Source organism: Aythya fuligula, chromosome 3 (assembly GCF_009819795.1).
Source record: "Aythya fuligula isolate bAytFul2 chromosome 3, bAytFul2.pri, whole genome shotgun sequence".
Taxonomy (NCBI): domain Eukaryota; kingdom Metazoa; phylum Chordata; class Aves; order Anseriformes; family Anatidae; genus Aythya; species Aythya fuligula.
In genome coordinates this window covers 69,618,748-69,644,782 of record NC_045561.1, presented here as the reverse complement: position 1 = coordinate 69,644,782, position 26,035 = coordinate 69,618,748, and the positions used below count along the sequence as shown (strand labels likewise).

At 36.9% G+C, this 26,035-nt stretch overlaps 1 protein-coding gene across 2 annotated transcripts in view; it reads left to right on the top strand.

Annotated features, from left to right (window-relative positions):
* Nucleotides 1-26,035, top strand: part of ATG5 (autophagy related 5) — a 77,006-nt gene that overhangs the window by 14,943 nt on the left and 36,028 nt on the right. For both annotated transcript variants that reach the window (XM_032184661.1, XM_032184662.1), the window contains exons 5-6: nucleotides 3,534-3,696; nucleotides 16,530-16,624. In XM_032184661.1, the coding sequence (XP_032040552.1) occupies nucleotides 3,534-3,696; nucleotides 16,530-16,624 (258 nt within the window). The remainder of the gene's footprint in view (nucleotides 1-3,533; nucleotides 3,697-16,529; nucleotides 16,625-26,035) is intronic.

Below are 26,035 nucleotides of genomic sequence, written 5' to 3'. Positions count from 1 at the left end.
GGATGCTTCCCCTGCTGCTGGATATGTTTCTTATGGTCTTTAATACCATGTTATTGGTGTAACTTTCTGTAAAGTGACCCTAATGCTTACTGTCACAGTATAAACAGGTGTTTTGTGAACTAGAACTGATACGTAAGTTTGGGTGGAATGGAGTTATGAAACCAGACTGTTGAAATTACCTGCTATGTTTTTGGAACAGTTTTACGTGAGAAGTTACATAGTGCTCCCGTCTGTACAGATGATACTTTCTTCTTTATGACTAAATTTATGCTGTAAATGTCTGCTGATACGTGAAGCAAAACCACTTCAGCTTTCTAAGAAAATCCCAGTCAACCCTTAGTAACTTTTCTTTTAAAGATATTGACCATGGAGGGAGTAGGACATCAGTAATGAGAATACTTGAATTAAAGCTGCCTATGGGGTCTGTTAAAACTTTTTGCAGATCTCATAGATCTCATCCTTGTATAGCCAGAGGTGGCTACCACCTTGCTTACAGTTGTCTCTTTCTTCAGGGAGCTGAGTCAAGTTGTTGACATTTCACTTCTATTTCCCAAATAGGCAAGTAGAATTAAAAAAAAAAAAAAAGTGTTACATATTTAAATGTTTTTGTTTTTTTTTCCTGTGTCCTACTTCATATCAGTGGGGGTGCCATATTTTTTGTTGGTAGTCTCATATGGGTGAAATTGTTTGCTATGTCCCTAAATAGATGTAGCAGTGTTTTCTGAGTTGCGTTTTTTACGCTCAATTTTTTCAGCTTCTACTCATAAAACTGAATAGAAATGTGCCAGTATTTTTCCTCTACAGGAAAGAGACAGCACTGAGATCATAAGAATGCTTTCCAGTCTTCTAGTGGGTTATCCTTTAGAAGCTGGGAAAAGGAATCATCCTATACCTTTGTACTACTTTCCTCTAGCTTAGCTAGTTGTGATAAATTCCAGGTATCTCCTTGCTGTTCTGCGGACCACACTGTGTCTGTTCTCTGGAACACATCCCCAAGGAGTGACATTCTCTGTCATTTGAAATTTGTTGGAGGAAAGTCAGCATGTTGATAGAAAAACTCATATATTTAAAAAAATAAACCTGCAGTTCAACACTTAGACACATGTAACAAAGTAGTTCTTGTATTTGTTGTTTTCTCAAAGTTAGCTGAACTTTAAGCTTTAAACTGAAAGGCAGTTTCTAGGTTCCTGTATTACTGGGCTTTAGGTACATTCATTGTTTTATCTTTTTTGAGGGATGCCAGTGTCTTGCTTTAAATTTTACCACGTAAAGAATTTTTTTGATCTTAAAGTGTACTATTTCTGATTCTTTTTTTTTTTTTTTTTTTCTGGATTTGTTACCAGAATTTACTTTATTTGAGCAAGTTAGTTAAACTTCTAAAAGTATTTTACAGGCTTTTACAGATGTCAGCTGGCAACTAACAGACCCAGTAATGTGTTCCATTCATCTTGGAACCCAATATACTCAGCTTTGTAGGAGAGAAGGGGAGTGAGCTGTGCTTGGAAAGAGCTTTCCTTTCTTTTCTGTCCTCTTTAATGTCTTTGTGTGTCATCCTCATATAAGAAACAAGCTTTATCTACATCCTTAGATTTCTAGTCAACTGTGTCCATTAGTCTTAGGTAACAACAGCACTCGTTTTGCAAGTCAGGCACCAGCCTGTGTATACTTCCAAGGAAGAAGGTATTGGCAATCTTCTCTTCCCATTACATTCCTGTTTTTGCAAGATAATTCATCCTTTTGATTCCAGAGTCTGGGTTGGTTAACACAGAGAGGAGCCACTGTATGAAATGTTTAGCCAAGAGAAGACTTGGATGGGAGGGAATCTTATCAGTGCTTGTAAATGCAAAGAGGATGGAGCCGTGTTCTTGTCAGTGGTGCCCAGTGCCAGGGCAAGAAGCAAAGGGCACAAACTGGAACCCAAGGGGTTCGCTCTGAACATCAGGAAACAATTCTTTGTTGTGAAGGGTGACAGCACTGGAGCAGGTTGCCCAGAGAGGTTGTGGAGAGCTACAGAACTGGTCTTGGGCAAGCAGCTCTGGGTGTCCCTGCTTGAGGAGGGGGTTGGACCAGATGGCCTCCGGAGATCCCTTCCAATCTTATGATTATGTGAATGATCTTGTGATTATGAAATGCCATTCTTTAATTCCTAACTCTATTCAATAACCTAATGAAGGGGCAACTATTGTTCTTGTCCTTCAGAATTCCCTTCAAGTAAGGCCATTCCCAACGCTTTCATATTGCCAGCTGTTACTAGTTCTTAGATATTTTGAGTTCCCACAGTCTGAAGCAGTTTGTGTGTTTTTTTTTCCTGATTTGTGTGGAGGAGGGAAGGTGTGGGTTTCTCCAGCAATATATCTCTCGTATTGCGACTTGTTAACTGTGTTGTAAAAGCCTTTGAAAAATGCCCCATTACATGTATTTCCAAAAAGGTTTTGATAGGCCTCAGAAAAAACTTTTCAAAATAGCCAATTTGTACTGGGTTAGGAGAAAAGGTTCTCTTGTGCAATAACAGATGAGAAATAAAGTATAAAAGTATGTGGCAAGCCCATGTTACAAAGGGGAGTACTAATGATGCCACTCTGATTTGATTTGGGGGGTTGAGCTGTTCAGCACAGTCATAAGCAGCTATGAAAAGGGGATGAATAAGGAAGGGATGAAACAAGACGGGTTTTTAGACACTTGAGAACTAAGGACGATGAATTTGTGTTACTGAATGCTTGTATTATAGGATGGCAATTGATACTGTCAATAAAAGAAAAATTAGGGAAAGAACAACCCTACTGTATATCTACACCAAGATATTAGTCAATATCCAAAGGGACCTGAACAAGATGTAGTACTATAGTTTCTTAATAATTGAATTAGGAAAGGTAGTTAACATTTACTGAGGGGAAAAAAAAAGCTGCCTTAGGAACACTAATTCAACATCTGCGATGTTGACTGTAGTGCACCAATTGTAACTAAATAAAATGGATATGGAGTCACATCACATGATGTAGCAATAGACATGTATTGGGTCAAACTGGAATTGACAAGGATTTCCAGCATTTTTGAAGAAAAATATTTGTAAATGGCCTATATGCTATAATTCTTGTATGTGGATGATAATCGGAGGAAACTTTTTTTGAAGACCTGCATAAAAAATGTGTTAAACTTTCAGTGACAGTTTATAGGAATTGCTAGAGAGTAGAACGTGCACTTGAAAGCACGTTAAAACGCTTCATTTCCTGAATTTGAGAGGTAAGGGCCTGAATATACCCACTGATGTATTTAAACGTATTCATCGAATTGAGGTTGAGTGATTTAGAGTGATTTCTGGTTTTACAGAAAATTGTTCAACTTTGTTTTTTTTGGAACATTTTTCACTGCAAAACATTTCTTTTCATCCATGAGAGAATGGATGTTATCTTTAATAAGTAGAAGATCCCAGTGTGCTTCTGTTGTATAAATATAAACCAGATTAAAATAATCTTTTATTCCTCATCTTCTAAGGTCCATGATATATTTATTTCTCTTGATCTTTCTCTTTGTAGAATTTTCCAGAAAAGGATCTTCTACACTGCCATTCTAAGGATGTGATTGAAGCCCATTTTATGGCTTGCATAAAAGAAGCAGATGCTTTAAAGCACAAAAGTCAAGTCATCAATGAGATGCAAAAAAAGGATCATAAGCAACTGTGGATGGGGTTACAGAATGGTAATACACTGCATCAAATAGTAATTATATTTAGGACTAGCATGCTAATAATTTTTGTCATGATACCGGTTTAAGTAATGTCATGGTAAAGAGCTCTTTTATTGAAAACTAAAAAAAAAATAAATCAGTAATGTGATAATCCAAATGTAGCTTGAGATATTCAGTTTTCTTGAATTAGGTCGTGACTCTGTTGTAACAAAACAAAAGAAGCAACGAAACAAAGTGTTTTCTGCACTTCCATGCAACTAGTAGTCTCTATGTGGTAGACACCTGAGGTGTAAGTGGTGTTCACTTTGAACAATCTTAGCCCCTAAAATAAAAAAGGGTTGTCTCCTCTATGTTTAAAGGTTGTCACCGGTAGGCAATGCCCACACTTTCAAAATTTGCCTAGTAGATTAATAACTTTACTCCCTCCACCCACGCCAAATTTAATTTTTTATTCCTGATATTACTGTTGCTTTTGCAAAGATCTTGCATAGATCAGAATTGAATTGGAAAAAATCAGCGATATAATTCAGAACAGCATGTTAAAATGTTCTTCCATTGAACAGAGGGCACCGTAATGCAAAACATAACCTTTTTTTGTTTTCCCTGTCTGTTTGTACTTGTCATAGTTCTTAGCGGCATGTAAGTTGAAAAGCTATGTAAATATTTCAGAAACTGCTAGCTGGAAGGGGTGGTAACATATGAAAATGTGGTTTCCTGATCTCCTGAGTTGTTGTATTATTACTGGTAGTTTTATCTTATGGAAGCTATACGCATGTTTAACTGTGTTGAGATACAAAACGGTTAAAATTAAACTCTTCCCATGTGTTTATAAGGAAAATTAAACAGAACAGGAGAAGCTCTGAATGCAAGAAGACTTGAGGCATGAGATGTCACATGAGTTTGGGTTTAGTGTGCTTATTTAATGAATATGTGGGTTTTCTGTTTATTTTTTGTTGTTAAGCAGTACTGCCTTTAATGGTAATGAATTATTACTCCTGTAATAATTTTGAAGTCTGAGTGTTTATTAGAAACTCTGGTTTCTAATTGACGTAATTGGGGGAGAATTATAAATTGAGGGTTTATCTTTATTTGATATTTGACTGGTAAGATCTGGAGGGGGGATGCAGTGATTATGTACAAAATTTACTGGATACAAATTTGTGTTTTTTCTGCTTCAATTCAAAATACTTACTTTGACTGCTTGAGGGATTGTTTTGTATGGATTATTAGTCAGCAAACTGACAATATATCCACTCCTGTGAATTAACAGTAAATAAAGGAGTTCTGGTCTGCCAGGAGCCAGAATCCTTGTAAATGGAGATGTTTCCCTAAAACTTACATTGTTACAAATCAATTGAAACTGTGTTTTCAGTAATTTTGAAAGAAAACACCGTTCTGTAATAGTGTTAGTCCTGTAAGCAGTTTAGTTTGAGAGAAGCAAATTGCTGTGTCAGCATCATTTTGTTTTCTATATCACGAATAATTAGCTTTATTGGGAAACGAAGCCCTGCCCCTTAGTCCTGATATTCCTGTTTCCAGGAGTGCACTGCATGTGCTCTATTTATTAATGTTTTTGACAATTAAAGCTGCAAGACCTCTAATGTGTGAGTGAATTATGTTGGCGGCAAAACCAGATGACTACACAAAGAAATGGTATGAGTTAAGGTTTTTTTTTTCTTACGCAGAAGTTATAGAACCTCTAATGCATACCCTCAATATATTAGGTAAGAGAACAGGTCTGTAACGTGTTCTTTCTGTACTCATCTTAGGCTCTATCTTTTAGCTGATTGTTTGTCTTCGGTTCTAGGCAAACAGAATTTTTGGTTACCAACAGAGGCTGCCTGACATGGCTGAGTTCAGGAAGGTTTCACTGTATTTAATGAGAAATCGCACCTGTGGAATCTGACACCTAAATGTGAAGTTTAAACAATCTTTTGAATACTTTCAAATGCTAATTTTAATTTCTCAGCTCTTCATAAAAGAGAAACAAGAAAAGCTTGTGAAACCAAGAAAATTCTTTTTAAGCACGTTGTATCTTTCAGTATGTTTTTATAGGCTTTCGTTTGAGATGTAATAATTTTAAAGCTCTTTGTGAAACAAGAATGAATGACCACAAAAAAGAAAAGAAAGTAGCATTTGCGATAACTGCTTTGTAAGTAACAATACATCTGCAGGCTTTTTTTTTTCCTGTCAAACTTCAAACAATTTTCTTCAGTTCTCAAATAAAGGAAGTGTTTTTTCAGTTTAATGAATTATGGTAATACTTATGGGGTTGGAACTGGCTGATCCTTAAAGTCCCTTCCAATTCAAACCATTCTTCGTGTTACTTCAGTATTAAACTCGTTTTGGGGGAAAAATACATTTTTGCTTGTTTGGAGAAATGTAACTACTAATTGCAAGTATAATTTGATAGAAATACCTCTGAGGAGAAGGAAGTACTTGAGCAGGTAGCGTGAAAAGCTTTTCAGTTGCCTATAGATGCCTTATAGGGGAAGGGCTGTGATAGTGAATTTGAGGAAAAATCTTGTGCTGGTAACAGCTGATATGTATTCATAAAACCCCTTATATCCCTCCTCTCACTGTTTCTGGTTTTGTATTGATCTGCTGTGAAATCAGGCATATAAACATACTTTTCTGCCTGTTGGTTGTGCTGTGGTTTTGCTTGTTCCTCAAACTACAGTTCACAGAATCACAGAATGGTTGGGGCTGGAAGGGACCTTAAAGACCATCTAGTTCCAACCCCCATGCCATGGGCAGGGACACCTCCCACTAGACTAGGTTGCTCTAGCGTTGTTAGTTGATTTCTGTCCATAAAATACCTTTTTTATAGCCAGAGCACTTCTTTGGGATGGGTACATCTGTGCTCTCCTAATTTTCATCAGCATTGTGGATGCCTGAATGTGGTGGGGAAGCAATAAAGCAGGGTATGGAGCTATACTGTCCTCTGCTCCTTTGTAAGAATTGTTAAAATTCTTTGGTCTGATGAACTGATGGAAAATGTTACTACTGTTCTTGCTATAATAGTGTTATGGCTGTTTCTATCGTGGATAAAGAGGATTTTCAAGTGGGTGGTTTTTTCTTCTTGCCTTTTGTGGTGGAAGAATAAAGGCTCTCTGCTTTGAAACATTAAGACTAGGCCTAGTGATGACTCAGGATCAAACATGAAATTTCCTCTTGTTTTAGAGGGAGAGCTGTATTTTTTGCATGGTTCAAAGAATTAATGTCTATAACTTCAGCATATAATAGTTCTGATAAAGGAAGGTTTTTAGGTTCAGCACAGCTGCTTTTCATCAGATGTGAAGAGACAAGCAACTATACCCTGAAGTTTTCACAGGCGTCCTTTATATCTGGTGAAGACTAGATTTGGTATTTCAGATACATGAGTGGAGGAAATAAACAGTAAAAACTCATGACCACTTTTAAGGCTTCTTTATGTATTATAAAATATAATGAAGTCATTACTTTACTGCAAATATTATGGAAAAAGAATGTAATGCTTACTCATACTGTAGGCTTACCAAAATTTAAATGGCCATATTGAACTGTTCTTATTAAAGGAGAAAAATCCTATAAACATTCAGAATATGCAATATTTAGTCTTTTAATTTGCGATCTTTTTCTCACCTTAGTGACAGGATGAGGCCTGTGTTTTCTTTCATTTCTTTCTCAATCTCATATTTAAGTCCTGTACTTTTTAGGTGTAGAAATCATGTTTTTCTGGGTTATCACATTCCTGTTTAGAAATGTTTGCGCTCCCAAAGAGTGATACTGTCATACATTATCAATATTTTTATTTTATTTTATTTTATTTTTTTTTGGTGCTGCATGACCCAGTCAGGTTTGATATGCATGTTTGTCCTCTTTGTAGGGAACTGGTGGTACCGATGCTGTTCTTTACCTCAATACAAGATACACATGCACTGGTAACAGAACAAATTTGTCATCCTAACTGGTCATTTGAAACTTAAATTAAACAATATGTACTTAGAAAATCTTCAGGAATTTAACAAGAGAATGAATGAACAAGCCACCAGTTTTTAAATCACAAAGCCATCTTTTTTTCTTCTTCCCTTTATCTCTACCAGAACAGGAATATCTGTCCTTATTATGTTTGCAGAGATTTGTCTAACTGAAGAAAGATGAAATAATTCTGTTGAGCTTTTAAAATGTGAGCGTTGGTTAAGAGGATTTTTGAAAAAGTTATTACCTTCCTGAGCTGGTCATTAACATTTTCTTGGTCTGCATCTTTTTTTTTCTTCTTAGAATTATTGTCAATACCTACTTATTTTGGAGTTAAGGGAGCGTGACATACCTGAAATGGTGAAGGTGTTCATGTTATGCAAGCTGGTGAGAACTGGATAAATGTGTTCAGAGAGCTCTGTGAAAAATCTGCCCAAGTCTGTTTTGGTGCTCAGCAGGGCTAATAAACCTGGCTGGGTTCAGTCAGGCTGGACTGGCAGAATGAATCCCAGGCTTTCCCTGGAATTTCTGGGAGGAGGTGATGTGTTTTGCTTGTTCTGATAGTGGCTTGTGACAGTCTTCAGCATTAGTTCTGTAGTGTTTACTGGTTTGTTACCCTTTCAGCAGAAATGACTAACCCAACGATGTACCCAGATAAGGGTGCCATACTCTGATTCTAACACACCCAAAATACCCAAAAACACCCATGAAAATGCTGTTTTACTTAGATGTCAGTAATGTAGAACTTTTTTTTTAATGCCTCCTGCTTTCTTCGTAGCACCCCCCCTTCAAAGGATGCCATTTCCTGAGGTATGCTGAAGGATGCACAAGGTATATCTAAATGTCTGAGTAGACCATCTCTAAAAAACAGACTTCATTTCGGGAAAGAATTGTCTTTAGTTGTTGAGGGTTTTTTTGCTTTACAGTGTGAAATCATTCGGAGTTACTTTCTGCTGGTAAACTCATGGGTTTTTGTGACAAACACTTTAATATAAGGTTCCCTAACAAGAAAAGCTGTATTTCAGGGAAAAAAAAAATAATGTGGGGGGAAACAAAGCAGTTTAGAGAGCTATACAGAGATTATGGCATTCCATTTTCTTGTATATAATACCTTCTTTGCTCTTGAGTATCCTGTGTAAAGTATTCAGGCTGTCTGGATTTGGAGCAGAGGGCTGAAGATACGTAAAATTGTCAGGAGTGATTTTCCCTTTGACTAACTCAGGGAAGTCTGTAATAAGCCCTTCTGCTCTGTTTTTGCACAGTCTGTGAGATGTGTTTCAGAAATGGGTAAGATTTTTTGTTTAATAATGATCAGTGCTTTCTTTTTAATTTAAGTCACAATACCTACTGAGATCTCCTGCTTTTAGGCTGCACGGAAGGCTTAATTTAAGTAGGAAGCGTGCTTTTTCACATCTGAATAATGGAAAGAAAGTAGTCCCTCTTGTTTTTCTTCCCCTGAACTTTTTCCAGATAAATTGATGACCTAGAAATGAGGGGAGGTAGTGTTGAGGAAATAGTGCACTTAAAGTGAAACTTCTTTTTAGGGAGGATGTTTAATAAGTGAAAAGAATGGTGGCAAGGTGTGGTTCCTTTGTGGAAAATAAAAGGGGGAGGAAATGCCTTTTGGGGTCTGATAGATAACCTGAAGTATGAAATGCTGCTTTGTCATACAGCTTTCAAAAATAATAAAAAAACCTGCAAAACTTATGTGATGTGCTTTGAGTCTTTAACTTTAGAACACTGCTTTGAAAACTCATGCAAAAATACAGCATAAGAGTATATGCATTAAATACATTGATATCAGATCTAAATCTCCAACCTAACTGTGTAATATTAGGATGGAGATTCCCCCCCCTTTTTTTTCCTGGATTTAATCCATATCTCGGTTTATAATGTGGCTTATAAATTTGCTGTTTTTGTAACTAGAATTTACAGCTACCAGTAAATGGGGAAGTTTCTCCTGATTGTTCTGTGCTTGTAAACACTGGTGCTGTAGTGCATGCAGGCAAGGTGGGGTGAATTAGTCTGAATGTACAGACCCAAGTAGTCAACCCTGCATCTCATACTCCACTGTATTTTACTATTACTGCTGTTTACTTTCAAATTTTACAATCTTTACTACTTTCCTGTGGAGTTATATAGTAAAGTGCCAACTGAATGAGAATTCGGAGGATGCGTAAGATTTCTGGGCAACTCATGCTATGGAGAAACTTTTTCGAGTCATGACTGTTGTGCAGTTGTACAGCAAAATTGTGACTACTTTAGATGTGTAAGTTCATGTTCAGTGTTGTTACTTCTCTGATGTGAAGAATATTTTCACATTTCTGTAGCTAGCTTTTGTCACGTTAAGCAGAGCAGTCACCTACTTCCTCTCTCTCTGTATCTGATAGTTACTCTTGTCTGAAGACAGCCTGAAAGGGCACACAAGCTTGTTTGCCCTCTTCAGTGGTGGATTTATATTATATGTCATGATCTGTCAAAATATGCAAGTAACCTGAAAGTCTAAAGTCGAGTGTATTTTTTTTTAACTGGATGGTGGCAATGTGTAAAACTGAAAACAAGGAAAACATCTTAAGTTTTAGTGATGCTATATCACTACTCCAAATTGTGTTCTCGAAAGGCTGGCACTGAACTGTGGTTGTCAACAGAAGCCTGATGTGTTAGCTGTGTCTCCCTGAAGTCCTTGACGGTCTCGATTATCTGTTTTTATTGTATGAGTAAAAACAATGAGTTTATTAGATGGCCAAAAGTCATTTAGCGTGAGGTCTTTAAATATCTGAGAAATGAAAGTAACGAGCTGTACGTAATGTTTTTAGATAGTGCAGATGGTTTTGGAGCATTTAAAATATCAACAAAGCTGCTTCATAGTTGAGGCATACTTCACAAAACCTTTTATAAAATTGGTTAAAATTGCTCATCAGATATCAGAATTACATATGTATGTGGAGCCTAGGCCTTTCTGGAAACCATACAGAAATTAAATGAATACTACATTTAGAAAGGACTCCTTTCTAGCTTTAGCAGTTAAACATAGTGTTTGTAAGAGCACAAGTCAATAGAAAATACACTTAGTCTGTAGCATGCTGTTGCAGAAATGAAGATTAAACAGTGAGCTGCTTTAGCCATCATCCTCCTGCAGAATATAGACAGAAGGTGAAGTAATTATTCCCTTTGGCTCAGCACTAGCAAAAATGCAGTGGGAATGCTGTGTCCACCGTGCAACCCATGGAGAAAAGAGATGCTGGCAGACAGAAGAGAGTCCAGAGATGCTGCTAAGGTGACTAGGGGCTGGAGCGTATTATATTAAAAGAGACCGTGTTGTTTAGCCTGAAGAGGGGGCTGAAGATGGATCTAATAGCAGCTTTCTAGTACCTAAAGGAAGGAATTTTAGAGAAGATGGAGTCTGACTCCTCTTAGACGTGCCTCCATTGGCAGTGGAGTTGGGCAAGTAGAAGAGATGGTTTTGAGTTGCCACAGGAAGAGTTCTGATGGGATGTAAGTGGGGGGAGTGAAAGCGGTAAAAATGTGAACCCATTGCCCAGAGAGCAATCTGACCTTGGAGACAGTCAAAACTTGACTGTATAAGGCCTTGAGCAAACTCAGCTTTGTTTAGGCAGCTTTATTTTAGACAGGAGCTTCTATTCCAAAGCTCAGTCTCCAAAGGCACTTCCAATCTAATTATTCCTATGATTCTGGTGCATCAGTTGGAATCTTTGTTACTGTTATGGTTGATTCTGCCCAAGTGCATCTAGCTGCACATCATTTCTGTGGTTCATATGGTTATTCGACAGTGGTGAACCACTGAGAATAGAAAAGTGTTGGGTTTTTTTTTTGGACTCCAGGATTGGACACTTTTATGCAAGCTGCAAATTGGTATTGTTTGCATGGAATTAGAGCTACAGCTCCATTCTGAGCATTTTTTAAATTGTACAACTAGATGGCTTTAATAAGCAGCCCTGAATAGTACAGAAAAAAATCATGCATATATGCTAACCTGAGGACTGTACCTACCTGTTCAATTTTTTGATTTTTAAAAAACAACGTTGGAAGAAAAAAGCCCAGAATTACTATTTCCTTTCTGAATTTAAAGAATGATCTTTCCTTCATTTCTGCATTTAATTCTTTTTGGTATTTAAATAAACCTCCACTGCCTTTTTGAAAAATATCCAGTTCTGGAGTCAGTATCCTGATAACAGTTGCATCAATATTGAATACATACACAAATTAATTCCTAATTATTAATATTTTTTCTTCTGATAAGTTTAAAAGGTTTTTTGTTCTTTTGACTGGCCATATACTACGACCACTGATTTACTGGAAGTTACTCTAGATATAATTTGTTGTTCTGTGATAATTACCCACATTCAAGTTGTCGTTTGAAGCATGGCAGCAGTTGAGTTTCAAGGAATGACTGTAAGACACTAACATGAATGAAGACTTTTTTTCCTGATTGTCTGAAGAACATTGCACCCACGTCTCAGCCTGAGAAAGAAGCTCATCCTTGGAAATTTCAGTCTGTATTATTCCTTACTTAAAGTTGCTTAGTATTATTAGATCTAACAGCTACTGTCTGTTAACAACAACAAAGGTATTTTAAGCTATGACTGGAGTTACAGACAGCTTTTTAATGCAACTGTTACATATTTAGATTAATTTCAATGACTTTTAAAGCATCTCCCATTTTGCTTAATGAAGGAAACTGCAGGTCTCAAAGTATTTTCCTGTAACTGTCTTAAACTATTTTAAAGAGAACTTTTAAAGGCATGAACAATTTCAGTGATAGATTTCTGAACACTAAATGTATATGTAGCTTGCTCTATTTGTAAGTTTTTGAGTTCTCTTTAATTTGTTGCTAAGTGGGCTTGTGTACTGAGACTGTTGTTATGGATAACATTGTTCTTTCAGTTTTGTCACCTTTTATTTCTATATATGTAAATACATATTTTCAAAGCTTTTTATAGATTCTGTACATCTCTTTAATACCGAAGACTAATATCTGGTGTTTAGACGTGCACTGACTGCTTTTCTAATAAATTAATATTTATAAATACCAGTGATAGTTGAGATTTTTCAACTGGATCTCTTTTCCATTATTTGGCTATTAACTTTCTGATCTTTCACAAAAAACTCCATGAGGAGTTTTTGTATATAACTTCAGGCAAAGGTGTATAAAGCTCTTGTTTAAGAAATATGATTAGAGTCATCTATCCAACTATCACTAATGCCATATTTCTATTCGGATCTGATTGCCTTTAAGTTAAATATTGTTTTTCAGATACGAACATCTGCCTTTTGCGAGTACTGTTTTTTTTGCTAATACAGAAACTCTGTAACACATTGGTCAAGCACTTTCTTGAAAACAGATCATGGAAAGCAAAAGTAATCAGACTTGACTATTATGGGAGTGTAGATATCACACAGACTGCACAACCTTTTCAGAAGGGAGGGAGATGAGTGTGCAAAGTGCTTTTGCTGATAGGTACGGAACTCTTCCTTGTTCACGGACTTGAAAAATCAGTTTGGTTTTGATTGTTAAACTTGCGGCCAGTAAGCCAGTAACTTTCTGTCTTCAAGTCTTTCTTATTGCTTTAGTAGTGTTAATAGCTTCCTTAAGTCTCTTTCCTATAAATAGGAGGTACTGACACGCACAAATGGGAGAATGAATCCTTTCACTCATACTTTCAAGAGGATTTTGGAGGAGGTTTTTTTAACATTGTGGATTTTTTTGTTTTTAAGCTTTGAATCCTAAGTTTTCTGCTGAAGCATCTAATCTGGATTTTGAATCTTTAGAATTCCGGCATTCAGCTGATGCTAATAAAAGCTTTTGCCAGGTCCTGTGTGTCTGTATGTAAACTTGATAGCCTTTCCTTGATTTCTTTAAAACTTTGTGATCATTTCTTACACCCAACTCATTTTCCTGCATTAAAAATATTGCATATATAGAAGGTTGTTTGGAGGACAGCAGTAGAAGGCTATGAGGATAAATTATCTTGGATGTCTTCATGGAGAGATGTGTCTTAAGATGTCTGGCTCCATTGTATCTAGCTAATTTGCTAAGAGGTTTTTTCGTCATCCTGGATATCAGGTACATTGGCAAAGCATACTTCATTATAAAATGCAAGAAGTTCATCGTTCAACTGCTATAGACTTGTTGCTCTTACATTTAGAAACTATAGAAGCTATTAGAAATTTAAACATTTTGGTAAAATGAGCTTGTCTTGACCACGGTCCAAGTGTTCAGAGAAGAATATGATAATTGTAAATAGATAAATTGACTGCCTTAAATAAGATGATCAGCAGCTGGCTGGGGGAATAGAGGGAGGAGGAAGTGTTTGTGGATTCTGGCACTTAACTTTCTCTAACTTTATGTTAGAGAAAGTAGGTGAAATGTTACATAACTTTCTGAATTACATGCAGACTTGTAATGGTTGGAAGGGACCTCTGGAGATCACCTGGTCCAACCCCCCTGCCCAGCAGGGCACCTTAAGCATGTTGCGCAGGATGGCATCCAGGCAAGTTTTGAACATCTCCAGAGAAGGAGACTTCACAGCGTTCCTGGGCAGCCTGTGCCAGTGCTCTGTCACCCTCACAGCAAAGAGGTGTTTTCTTGTATTCAGCTGGAACTTCCTGGGTTTCAGTTTGTTGCATCTTGTTCTGTTGCTGGGCAGATCTGAAAAAGAGTCTGGCCTCATCCTCTTGACACCCTTCCTTCAGATACTTATACACGTTGATAAGATCCCCTCTTTCTTCTCTTCTCTGAGCTAAACGGGCCCAGCAGAGCTCTCAGCCTCTCCTTGTCTGTAGCTGCAGTGCTGTTACTTTTTTTCAAGCTTGAAATGAGAAAGGATAGAGAACATTTCTGGGATGATTATTTAAATAGTGATGGCTGATACTTACTGATTTTCTTAAAAATAAAAAAAAACGAGAACTCCCATATTTACATACTGAACTTGAAGCACTATGACGCCTTTTAGGACCTTCTAACACCCCAATCTTCAGGTAGTTTATTGTATTTATGCATCACCATCTGCGTGGTTTCCTCTGAGGCAAAGAGGCTGGAATGAAGAAGAGAAGCAGGCTGTGTATGGCCTAAGGACAATTTTTTGTCCTTTAAAGATGCGCTTGTTTGCAATATATGCCCCAAGGGACAATATGTTTGAGTTCTTACCATAAGTCCATTGCTTGCTCAGAATTTCTTCTAATCTATAAGATGTGTTGATCATCCCTGTTGAATTTTGAAGATAAGCTGTTAAGCTGTTAATTCAGCTTTCCTAGTTACTGTAATGTGAGGGTTGAACAAGTAAATTAACGTCTATTTTTATCAAGGTAGGATCTGTACTGACATATGTAAGCCACTCTCTGAACACTGTCCCCAACTCTGAGGGAAGTGTGCTAGATCTTACCTTCCTCTTACAGAGCTCATGAGGAGGATGCAGTTTTTTTTGTGACAAACGCTTTAAGTAAACATCTGGCTGTGTCGGCTAGGGTTCCCAAATGCAGGTTTGTTTGGGTACAGCCAGCTCCAGGGCCGTTGTTGTCACTGCCCCTGGCTGAGATCTGCAGCTGGTGAGCCCGAGGGTAGCACCCATGTGCAGCGAGTGCCATGCAGTGCTCACTGTGGTTCAGGTAAATACTTGTCCAGAGAAGCTTGCTGCTAATCAGGAAAAAAGGGTGTGGAAATACTTTGAGATAAACGTCAGGAAATGCTGCTGCAGAATACCTGGCAGAAGTTTGTTTACAGTTCCTGTGAAATTCTGCTGTGTGTCATATTTGGTCAGGAAAAACATCGTCTTACGAGCTGCCCTAAGTGTTAACCGTGTCCTTTAGCACGCTGACAGGCATCTGTGCTCTATGCTCAAGTGAAGCAAATCTGATTCTTTTAATTTTTGGCATTTGCATTGTTATCTTTATTCAGTGAACAGATTTCTCAACTTGACCTTGCTTCACAGTGACTGAATTCTGTACCAGTTACACCGTCAGTCGCTCTGAGACTCACCTGAACGTTGCTCTGAGGAAAGAGAGTCAGAGTCTGTGCTCTTTCTGAAGAGCCATCCGCTGCAATTTGTCCTGAAGTTTTATTTATCGTAGCTCTTTGTATTCCTTTGTCATTTTTTCTATTGTTTTCTTGATTTGAATAATTCATTTACTTCTGTAAAAGGATTTACTCCTTTGGGCCTAGGTTGTTCTTAATACATTTAAAGCACAATATTCCATTTAGTTCTTGTATTGCCTGAACAGGATGAAATTGTGTGCTGCCTTGGGCTGTTTTACCAAACCTAGTTACTTGGATAATACAAAACAGTTTTTCAAACAAACTTTTATTTTCAGGCTATGTCATGAAAGTGGCAGTATACTTTCAGATTAGATCATACATGACTGCAGATTATTTTAAGGTTTACATATCGAAATACAAACTCTCCAAGAACTTTTTCCACTGCTTTCTAGTTCATCTATTCTTTGTACCTATTGCTCACCGATAGTTATGGCTAGTTAGATGTTGTAGATGTTTTTAACAAGCTGTGAGGCGATGTGGACCAGTAATAGCGGAGAGGGTAGAAGAATGCACTGTTAATTGAGGTAATGCAGTCCATAATTCATGGCCTGTTAATTCTTTAGTGGGGGAGATGTGCCATGACTTCAAGTTGCTTTCTCTTTCAGTTCAGTAAGTCACCATATCACTGTTTTCGTAGGAGAATGCAGATGGCTTACTTCTGCCTTGAGACTAAATAGGGTAGAGAAATGTGGGGAAAAGAAAATTCATACAGGCCAAATTCTTGTAAGAAGTTTGCATTTGCATGTTGTTTTAATCATGCCTCACTTACCTCTTGTAGCTGAAGAATTATATATGTTATTAGTATTAACAAAGTCTGCTTTTACCTTCACAGATAAATTTGAGCAATTTTGGGCTATAAATCGAAAACTCATGGAGTATCCTCCAGAAGATAATGGATTTCGATACATCCCATTTAGAATTTATCAGGTAGGACACAATGAAATAAAACCAATTTTACCGAATTGTTTTACTAAGGTGTCAAATATCATTGTCTTGGCTTTTCAGACTTACACAATCCCTTTTCCAACATATGGTAAAAGTTTGTATGAATTAGTAAGGACAAGATGGACTGTATTTATTCTAATAGGTAATTACTATTCATTGTGTCATAAGTGTGTGATACATGAAAATGTGATAAAGCTGGTTAGAAGATTTATAAAAAACGCAAGTTGTCATTAGAAGTAACTGCTAAATATGGAGACTTTGAATGCAAAATGCACTTTGAAAAGCCTAACTCAAACATTTGAAGAGCAAGTTTTTCCCTTAACCACTGTGTAGGTTGCTTTTCTTGTTGGCATTACAAGGCAAAAGATACTGCATGGGTCTTGTGTCTGATTCTTACCTTTGTCTTTTAACTGTATACTTTAAAATACCAAACTAGCTTTGAATATTTTTTCCAATTTAATACACCAGTGCTATTTTCTTAATAGTCTTTTTAGGGGCACATTCCTTGGAAACCTTAAAATGTTTTGATGTCCTTTTAGTTTTTATAGCATTATGGTCATGATGAGGTTTAGAACTAGGCGTGTTTAGAAGCATGTACAGAATATCAATTAAACAATTCTTCTCTGATCTGTCTTTTGAAACATTATCATCTATTTACACTTGAGTTTTGCAACTGTCACTGTAAAAAAGTCTCCTATTCATAGCATTAAGTGGTGTGATACTGCTTTATAACAGGTTTAATGACTCATTAAAATATATAAAGCTATATAGTCTTACTGTGGGACTGAAATAATTTTTAATGTTAGATATAAGATATTTACTGTCATAGTGAAACTTTAGATTGAGAACGGAAGTCAGTTATTCTGTCAGAGATCATAGCAGATGGCAAGGTTAGTGCAAGTATCAAAAGATGTATCTGGAAAAGCAGTTCACTCGCAGCATTTTGTTTGCTTGACAACTAAGTTGTTTATTCTCCGATAGCTTTTTTTTTGTAAAGTCTGTTTATAAAAGCCACATATATGGGCATGCAAAGTGGAATTTTGTTGTTTGAATAAGGTAGGAACTTCTAAGCCATGGGGGAAATTTTCTGTGATATCACATGATTTCGTACTAATAAAGTTTACTTAAATATTAAAAAACCAGTAATATCCGTGCCTTTAGTCAGTAGTACTTATCTTTATTCACGTTGCCTTTTCTATCGGAAACCCTTACTTGCTATAATTTAAACTCCAAATGCCTAATTAAGATCAGAAGCTCAAACATAAATAGAGATGGTGCTGAGACGACCTTTGAGAAGGTTGCTGTATATTATTTTCAGTGTTACTGTTCTTAACATTTCTAAATATTTTCAGTGATGTTCCCTTTTTTTAAAGGTGGATGCAGGTGTTTCTAGCATCTTTTGTTGCTTTGTGCACTGGTTACTGCTTATCATAAAAGTGAAAAATCAGTGAAAAAGTGAAAAATTCAGAGAAAATTTCAGAAAGCTCTGAGAACAATTAAATTATAATTTGACTCCAAACAAGGAGGTAATTTCTATAGTTTTAACAAATTTACAGTACTTAGTGACAGACTTGCATGTGTGGAAATAACTGAATCAAAATACTCTTAAGATACATTTAACCCCCACCCTGACAGCATTTACGTTATTTTAATGGTGGCAAAAATCAGCTTTGCATTCTAGTTGGTTGCTTGCATATTCCTACATAAATACCCAAAGATCGGGTTAGCCTGGATTTGTAATAATTAGGCTTTCATTCCTTATGTATTTTTACATCACATTTTTGTAGATAAGTAAACCTATGTGGGTGGGTGGCAGGAATTTAGTAGACCTTGCCTTCAATGGGGAGAGTTCCTCCTCTTATTCTCCACACCTTCTATTATCCCAAAAATATTAGAAGAAGAATCTGTGAAAGGAACTGCCTGCATTGTGTTTCTTGGCTGTGTGAGGCAGATGAGTTTGTTTTCCTTCAAAGAAATGTGCTTAGATAACAGTATCTAAGAAAAATGAGTTTTTGCAGCAGTTAAAAAAGACATGCTGAAAATGCATGTAATAAAATGATCTGACATGCTTTTCAGTGAAGGCCTGATATTTTCAAAACTCAAAGGCTCTTTCATTTGTAAAGCTTGTGCATTAAAATACATTTCTAAAGAATAATATGAATCATACCTCGTGTGGTATCCAAATCTGATGGTATGTGGGGGAGAAAGAGGTGGCAAAAATACGAACATAATACTTGAGTAAGTCAGAACTAAACTAACCACAGGTAATTTTAAGCCTATGTCCAGCACCTCTTTTTTTTTTTTAAGAGCAGAAGCTAAGATTGGACTGGAATCCTTGCATCTACCGTAAAAGATGAAGAAAAAGACTGTGTCACTAACTATCAGTTCAAATGCAGTTTTAACTTAGCTGTGAGATTTTGAAGACTTTATTACCAGTTATCGTAGTCTAAAGGAACTTGCACCAGATGAAGCTTTGACATAGGAGGAATTTTTTTCTACCAGGGATGGCATAGAAATAGTGATTTTTATTTTTATTTTTTGTGACACTCTTACTTCAAGGTGTTTAAGAAAAAAAAAAAAGTGCCCCACATCACTTCAGAGGTATAAGCTGCTGTCTTCAAATGAGTTTGCACAAAAGCTCTTTTATCTGATAGTGCTATTGAATGAAGTGCCTCTTCTACTTGTTCTTTACTATTATTTTCTTTTATTATACATTATTCTTTTATTCTCTCTTTTAATGTTTTCTGTATGTTATGCATTTGAGTGCTGCTTTTCTTGTGCAGTATTATAGGTAGTTTGACCCGAGGACTTCTTCCCTGTGCTTAAGACTGGTTGGTTTTGCACTGTGTAATTGGACAAGCGATGTGCCGGTAGGTAGCAGGAAGTTTTCACTGCCCTGCAGTTGGACCTCTGACTCCAGGCACTGGAGCATATTAGTCAGACACTGGAGAGGAGTCTCTACGTGCTGATGGAGACTACTCTGGTAAACCACGGTGTGCTATCTAATGCTGCAGATGGGAGTGCTCTCAGTCTCTCGTGTTGGTGTTGTGTGCCTGGTTTGTACTCATCCCTGAGTTTTGATCTCTCTGTCACGGCAGCCTGCCCGCACTCTCCCCAAGTCATGCTCACCCACTTGTTCCTGGTTGCTCTCTCCCTTTTGCTTCTTGTCAATCTCTTTCTCTGGAGTCTATCCTTCAAGTGTATAAGATGCAAAGTTGAAATAGCATTTCATTCTCAAGAGTAATATCAGAGAAGTATGGAAGAAAATGAAATAACTATGACAGGTTCTTCTGAGCTTTTCTAGACTGTCACTTGGCTTAAGGCAGGATAGTTACTGGCTGCTCGCCAGCCCAAGAGGAAATCTGGGATTGCCTGATTGTTCCTTTATTTGGGTACTGGAACATGCTATGGTATTGAAATGACCCTTTCCTTTGCCTCTGTTTTCTAAGGATTTTGGTTAGGTTATTCATTTTTATTGCCTAATTGAACAGTAGGCTTAATCTTTGAACAGATTTTTCCGATCTTAAGTCCCATAAGGTGGTGTGATTAAACTTTGCAGTGATGAATTGTTATGATATGTAAGCACTTTAGTAATGTGCCTGAAATTTGCCATACTTAGTAATACACTGGTTAAATCAAACATGTTGCTCTTTATGGCAAAATTGCATCTCTGAGATGTCTAAATAGATTTAAATGTCTACCACGTCCTCTAAAGGAGGACATGGTAGATGTGAGGGGGGAATTAAATACTTTTAGACTTTATTAATACCTGGCTCTATAAATGAATTGGAAGCCCAAGCACGGCCCTTTCCCAAACAAGGAAAAACTTTTTATTACTATTTCCACATAAATTGCATAGCTCAAATGATCAATTCAAAGCCAGTAATTATACAAATCAATATCACAGTTTGGCTTCTGTAATGACAAGCACCCAAAAACTGATCAAAACCATTATTTTGGAAGAATATTGGATCCACCTGTAAAGTTTTCAAGTTGAGCAAAAATGAACCTGTCCTTCTATACTAATTATTTAAACTTTTTTTCCTTTTGAGTGAAAAACCTCATTGCATTTCAAGGTTGAATTTCTGACTTCAACACCAGTTTCTAGATTTTGCTTTGCCTTCCACCACTTTAAAGCCTTCTGACTTTCTAACCTCTGAGTTCACTAACTTAGGAGCAATTTGAGTAGCTTCAGTTTCCTTTGATAAGGTGAATCAGTGGAGCTCTCTAACCTGTCATCAGAGATCGCTTACCAGTGCTGAAGTTTTACAGTCTTTTTAAACACTAGCTAGTATTATGATAATCCTCAAGATTGGTTTTGAAGTTAGGGAGAAGCAAAGGCCATATGTAAAGTTTATTTCTGCAGAATTTTAGGTCAAAAGCACTTCAAGTGTTGGTAGGATAAAGTTAGTTGCTACTTGAAATTGCAAATCTGAAAAGAAATTATGACAGGAGGTGAAATTGCAATGTCTAGTCAAACAGAAGTAGAAAATGTAACTGCTGTCAACCTGAAGAGGGCAACACAACACAGCAGGTTTCAGCATCTCGTTGGCTAATACAAAAGTCTCTTGAATAGACTTCTGTGTAATACCTTATTGAGCTTTATATCTTAAAAGTAATGTAAAGTAGTAAGGTTCTTTTTATAAAGAACCTGATGAAAATAGATCAATCTATTTCTTCAAAAATTTTCTTTTGCAGAGATGAATGTTGAGTAAATAGGAAAATAATGTGAAACGATGGCTGATTTGTGTAACAGGGCTGTGCTTGACAAAATTTCTGTGCTGAAAAGAAACACTGGTTCATCAACAACTGAGTACACGGAGTGACTTATTTTAATAGCTGATGGTGCAGCACTGAAGAAACAGTATCATATTTTCACCAGTTTTAAACTTCTTCCAAAATTAAAGCTCTAAGAATGAGAAAGTTTTAAAGCTTTGATGGATCAACCTTGTGTATTTAAGAATCTGTGTGGCATGGGGGCTGTCAATCAGAGTAAAAAAAAAAAAAAAAAAACAAAAAAAAAATGAGATTAGAAACATCATTTGTTTTCAGATATGTGCATAAAGTTTATGTACATGTGCCTGAGTTGTCTGTAAAACTGTCAACCTGACTAGTTCAGAGCTATTGTAGAAGTTGTGTAGAGCATAAGGAGGGAGATGCAGAAGAGAAGAGGCTGTAAAATCTCAGCCTGGGCAGTTGCCCTGAGCCATGGCTCAACTGTTACCAAGTTGGATAGTTTTAACCTAGCTCAGGCTTGTCAGGAGGAGCTACAGTAATACTTCTGAGCTGAATGTAGATTTAGTTTGTATATGAAGACTAAAGAAGCTTTGCTTGTGTGAAAAATAGCTTTTTGAGGTCCTGAATTAGATAACTAGTTTAACCAATATTTAGGAATTAGGAATATGTTATTCTTATTGGGGAAAAATGGACAGTATTTAAGTCTCTTATCAGATATTCTTAGGTTTTAGAGGAATCTAGGTGTGTTGGAGATCAGAAGTATCCCAAAAATGACAAATTCACTTTGTTTAAATAAATAATTATATAGATTCTGTTGTTAGTAGAACATAACTAAAATAACATTTTTAGTTGTGGTGCGATAATTAACATTTTTGGTAGGGGAAAAAATGTCTATTTCTGATTTGAAAATGCCTTAATCTTTCCAAAATGTCTTATGCACTTACTAATCATAAATCGGTAGGTTACTTTTTCAACAAACTGGTTTTGCATAAAACTTAATTTGTCGTCTTTTCTCAGAGTTGGTTTATGATAATGAATTCATAAATAAAGAAGTTTATGTAAATGATCGTGCTGCTAATTTAAACTACGAGGTTTGAATTGTTGTGGCTCTATTTCCCTAAACTGTTTTATTAAAATAGAGTGCTTGTATATTTATGTATCATCCTAAATTTGTAATGAAAGTTAAACGATGCATGCAGTTTAAAAAAAAAAAAAAAAAAAAAAAAAAGTTGCGCTTCACCTTAACTTTGAGTAATTATTCTTGAAAATAGAATATATTGAGAGGTTGCTATGAAGACAATAAGTGAAGCAGTAACACAGTTGAATTAGGTCTGTCTAGAGTTACTGTTGGATTGGCATTTAAATGCAATGCTTTTTAGTATATTACTGCTTTTTAATGATCATTAATTCTGATCATTTATGTGGTCGTTCTTATTTTATAAGGAGGAAACTTTATCTCCTGAAATTTGCGATCTGTAGCCACACTCCTTTATGATTGTCACTTGTACTATGAAGTAATACCAGGAAAAAAAAATCTGAACTGCTTTGCATTCGGAAAATGGGAAAAGCATGTGTGGTTCAGAGGGATGAAGAACATAATCTTCAAGGAGTATTTTTGTGGCTGTGCAGTGTATGCTGTACCTATTGCTTAGGAATAAAGCTAAGAGCCTAATGATGATGCAAAAAGTTAACTCTGCATTTGTCAGTGTCAGTATGCCATCTTTTTTTTTACCCTTTAAAGAAAAAAAAGTAGAATTTACTTTTTTTTTTTTTTTTTTTTTTAAAGGCAGGTTAACTTTTGCACAGAATTAAGGATCAGGAAATACAGAAAGTGTTCACTTTCTACTTCAGAAAGTAGAAGTGTCTGAGAACTTGCTATGCTTGATGAAGAATTGCTTCTAGTTGATAGTTATTGTGGAAAATTGAGGAGAATTGTTGATTTTAATGCTGGAAGTAGATTGACAGTATTGTGTGAAGTATTGTACTATTCAGTGCTCTTAAGCAAACAATCTAACATTGGCTTTTGTGCATGTGAATCCATTTCCAGAGTTGTTTGCTTCACAGCTAGTCGATACTCAGTTGCTTACTTCTATGTGAGGCTTAGCTCTGGATATGTGAAATCACAGGACTGCAGCTGTGAAAAGCACTATCATTCAACTTTTGTGCTGCAGATATTTTACTAATTGCAAATATGAGCCCTTTTCTGGGCAGGAGATTTAATACTTCAAGGCCATGCTTCATTGTAGAGCTCTGTCTGCTCAGCACTCAACAAACCCGTATCTTGGAGCTGCTTCTACTGTTTCCTTTCTGTTGCTCTCTGACCTTATCGACTGTCGCCTGCTGGCTGTTGTATGTGAAATCACCCTCTTGAGTCTTGACTTTCTCCTCCTTCTAGGAACAGTGCAATTTACTTAAGGTTAAATACTACAAATTCATTTGTTTAGATAATGTAGAGCTGCACAAACAGATTTTATGGATCGTTTGAAGGACCAAGCTACAGACAGAATGGTATTTAACTGTGCTTGTTCGGCATCCTGACATGAATGTGAGCGGCACTTCTTGTAACTTATTGTATGGGACTGGTAATGGAACTTATGGTAATACATATACACTTATTAAAAATGACCTACAAGGTGTAACAGGACATATGCTTTAGATAGTGCTTGTCCTTTAAAAAAACAAAACCAAACAAACAAACAAAAAAAAAACCACACTGATTTTAAGGACGTTCTGCACTGTGATTTCAGTATCCCAAACTGTGTCTCTTTTTCTTAAACCCTTCTTGTAAAGCAGCTGGATGAACATCATTTTTCAAACCTTTGTTCCCTTTTTCTTCCAGCACGTGCTGCATAGTTTTTATAGCATTACAGATGTGCTCTTTCCCTGTCAGAAATATTGTAGTGCAGATGACAATAAAGTGCCCATAAAACACAAAGCAGTTTGGGGTTTTAGATCATTGTGAATCAAAGCTGCTGTCTCTAGGTAAGAATATTTTGGCCTACAGCATGTGCCCCTTTTAGTTCTAGAGGTTTTCTACCCCCTCTGGCAAGGTTCATTTGGTTGGATATATTTACTGTGTCTGCAGATGAATTTTTCAGGGTTTTTCATTTACTTTGCTACGGTTAGGTGGCTTAGAGATCTTGGTCCTTTCACTTTGGTGAGAGAGGTTTCCTCTCTGGAGGTCTGTGGAATGAATGAATCTGTTCTTAGGGTCTGTGTGAGGAAGGCCCTTTAGAACTAGTTATTAGCTATTATTAAAGTTCCAAGCAGTGCTTTAAACCAAAAAGTTTGGACTATGCAAGCTCTTACAGCCAGTCCTTTTTATGTTGCTGCCTGTAAGAATAAGACCAGGTTTCGGACAATCCTAAATGCTTAGGGTTTTCTCAGGTCAGTACACAACATACTGCATTGTCAGAGTCTGGTTTGTAACTGAATGCATCCCAGATCAAATCTTTGCTGCATATTTTGTTTTATTGTGGTCTTTATCTTTTGACATTGATTGGGGAGCGTCCTTAGGGAGAGTTCTTCATCTGTTCAGCAGAACAAAAAACAGAGGGCTGGCCACTTCAAAACAGGGTTTTTAACAGCACAGTCAGTTACAAATCTTTTCTGAGTTGTTCAGGATACAAATGAGTATTGATAAGGGTTGAGTCTCCTTCAGTTCTTTACTTATTAGGGAATATCTTGCAGACTTACAGGAGCCTCTTCATGCTTGTTAATTATTGCTATATTACTGAAAGAAAGAGTAAATTTTGTTCTTCCATAGGTGACTTGGCAGTTTGCAGAAAGATTTTCTGTGGACATGGAACACATTTCAAGGAAGAAATACTGTTAAATAATCCATATTTTCCAGCAGCAATGGAACAGGAACCAACCAGCTGCAGACTTGCTCGGAAAGAACAGTTTTAAAATGCTGTCAGGGCCTTTCCTAATTTACACAGTTTGCAACCACTCTTACACCAGGTAGACTCAAGTGTATCCTGTGGGACTGAGGTCCTACGATGAAAACTCTTTAGAGAACACCTGCTTGAGTTGGAAAATAATATAATCACTGAACATCTTGCAAGATTCTCTGTTACTTCGCACGGAAAGGTTCCCCTAGATAACCTGTAAATTCAAAGAATGCAGGAAGCTCAGCAATGGGCCCTTGCAACAAGGAAGGCTGGGTGGCATCCTGGGCTGCATGAGGAGGAGCGTTGCCAGCAGGTCGGGAGAGGTGATCCTTCCCTTCTGCTCTGGTGAGGCCACACGTGGAGTAGCGGATTCCTTGGTGCAAGAGAAACATGGAGCTGCTGCTGCTGGAGAGAGTCCAACAAAGGGCTGCTAGGACGACTGAGGAAATGGGGCATCTCTTCTGCATAGTGAGGTGTGGTGGAATGGACACAATCAGTATAAACAAGATGATGCATCTTTAGAAAGTGTTATAGAAATGGAAACTAAGCCTTCTAACCCGAGGTGTTAGAATTAAGCAAATCCATTAAATTTTGTATCACTTGAGTTTGGTAAAAGGTATCTTCTAAGTAGGCATCTCTTTTTCCGATTAGGAGAACATGTGAAAGGAGTCGAGCTTTCAAATGGTTTTCGTGGTTGTAATAACTGATTTTGTTGCTCTTACGTAAAGCTTTTTCTAAAGGATTTGTAAGGAAGCATGCTGCC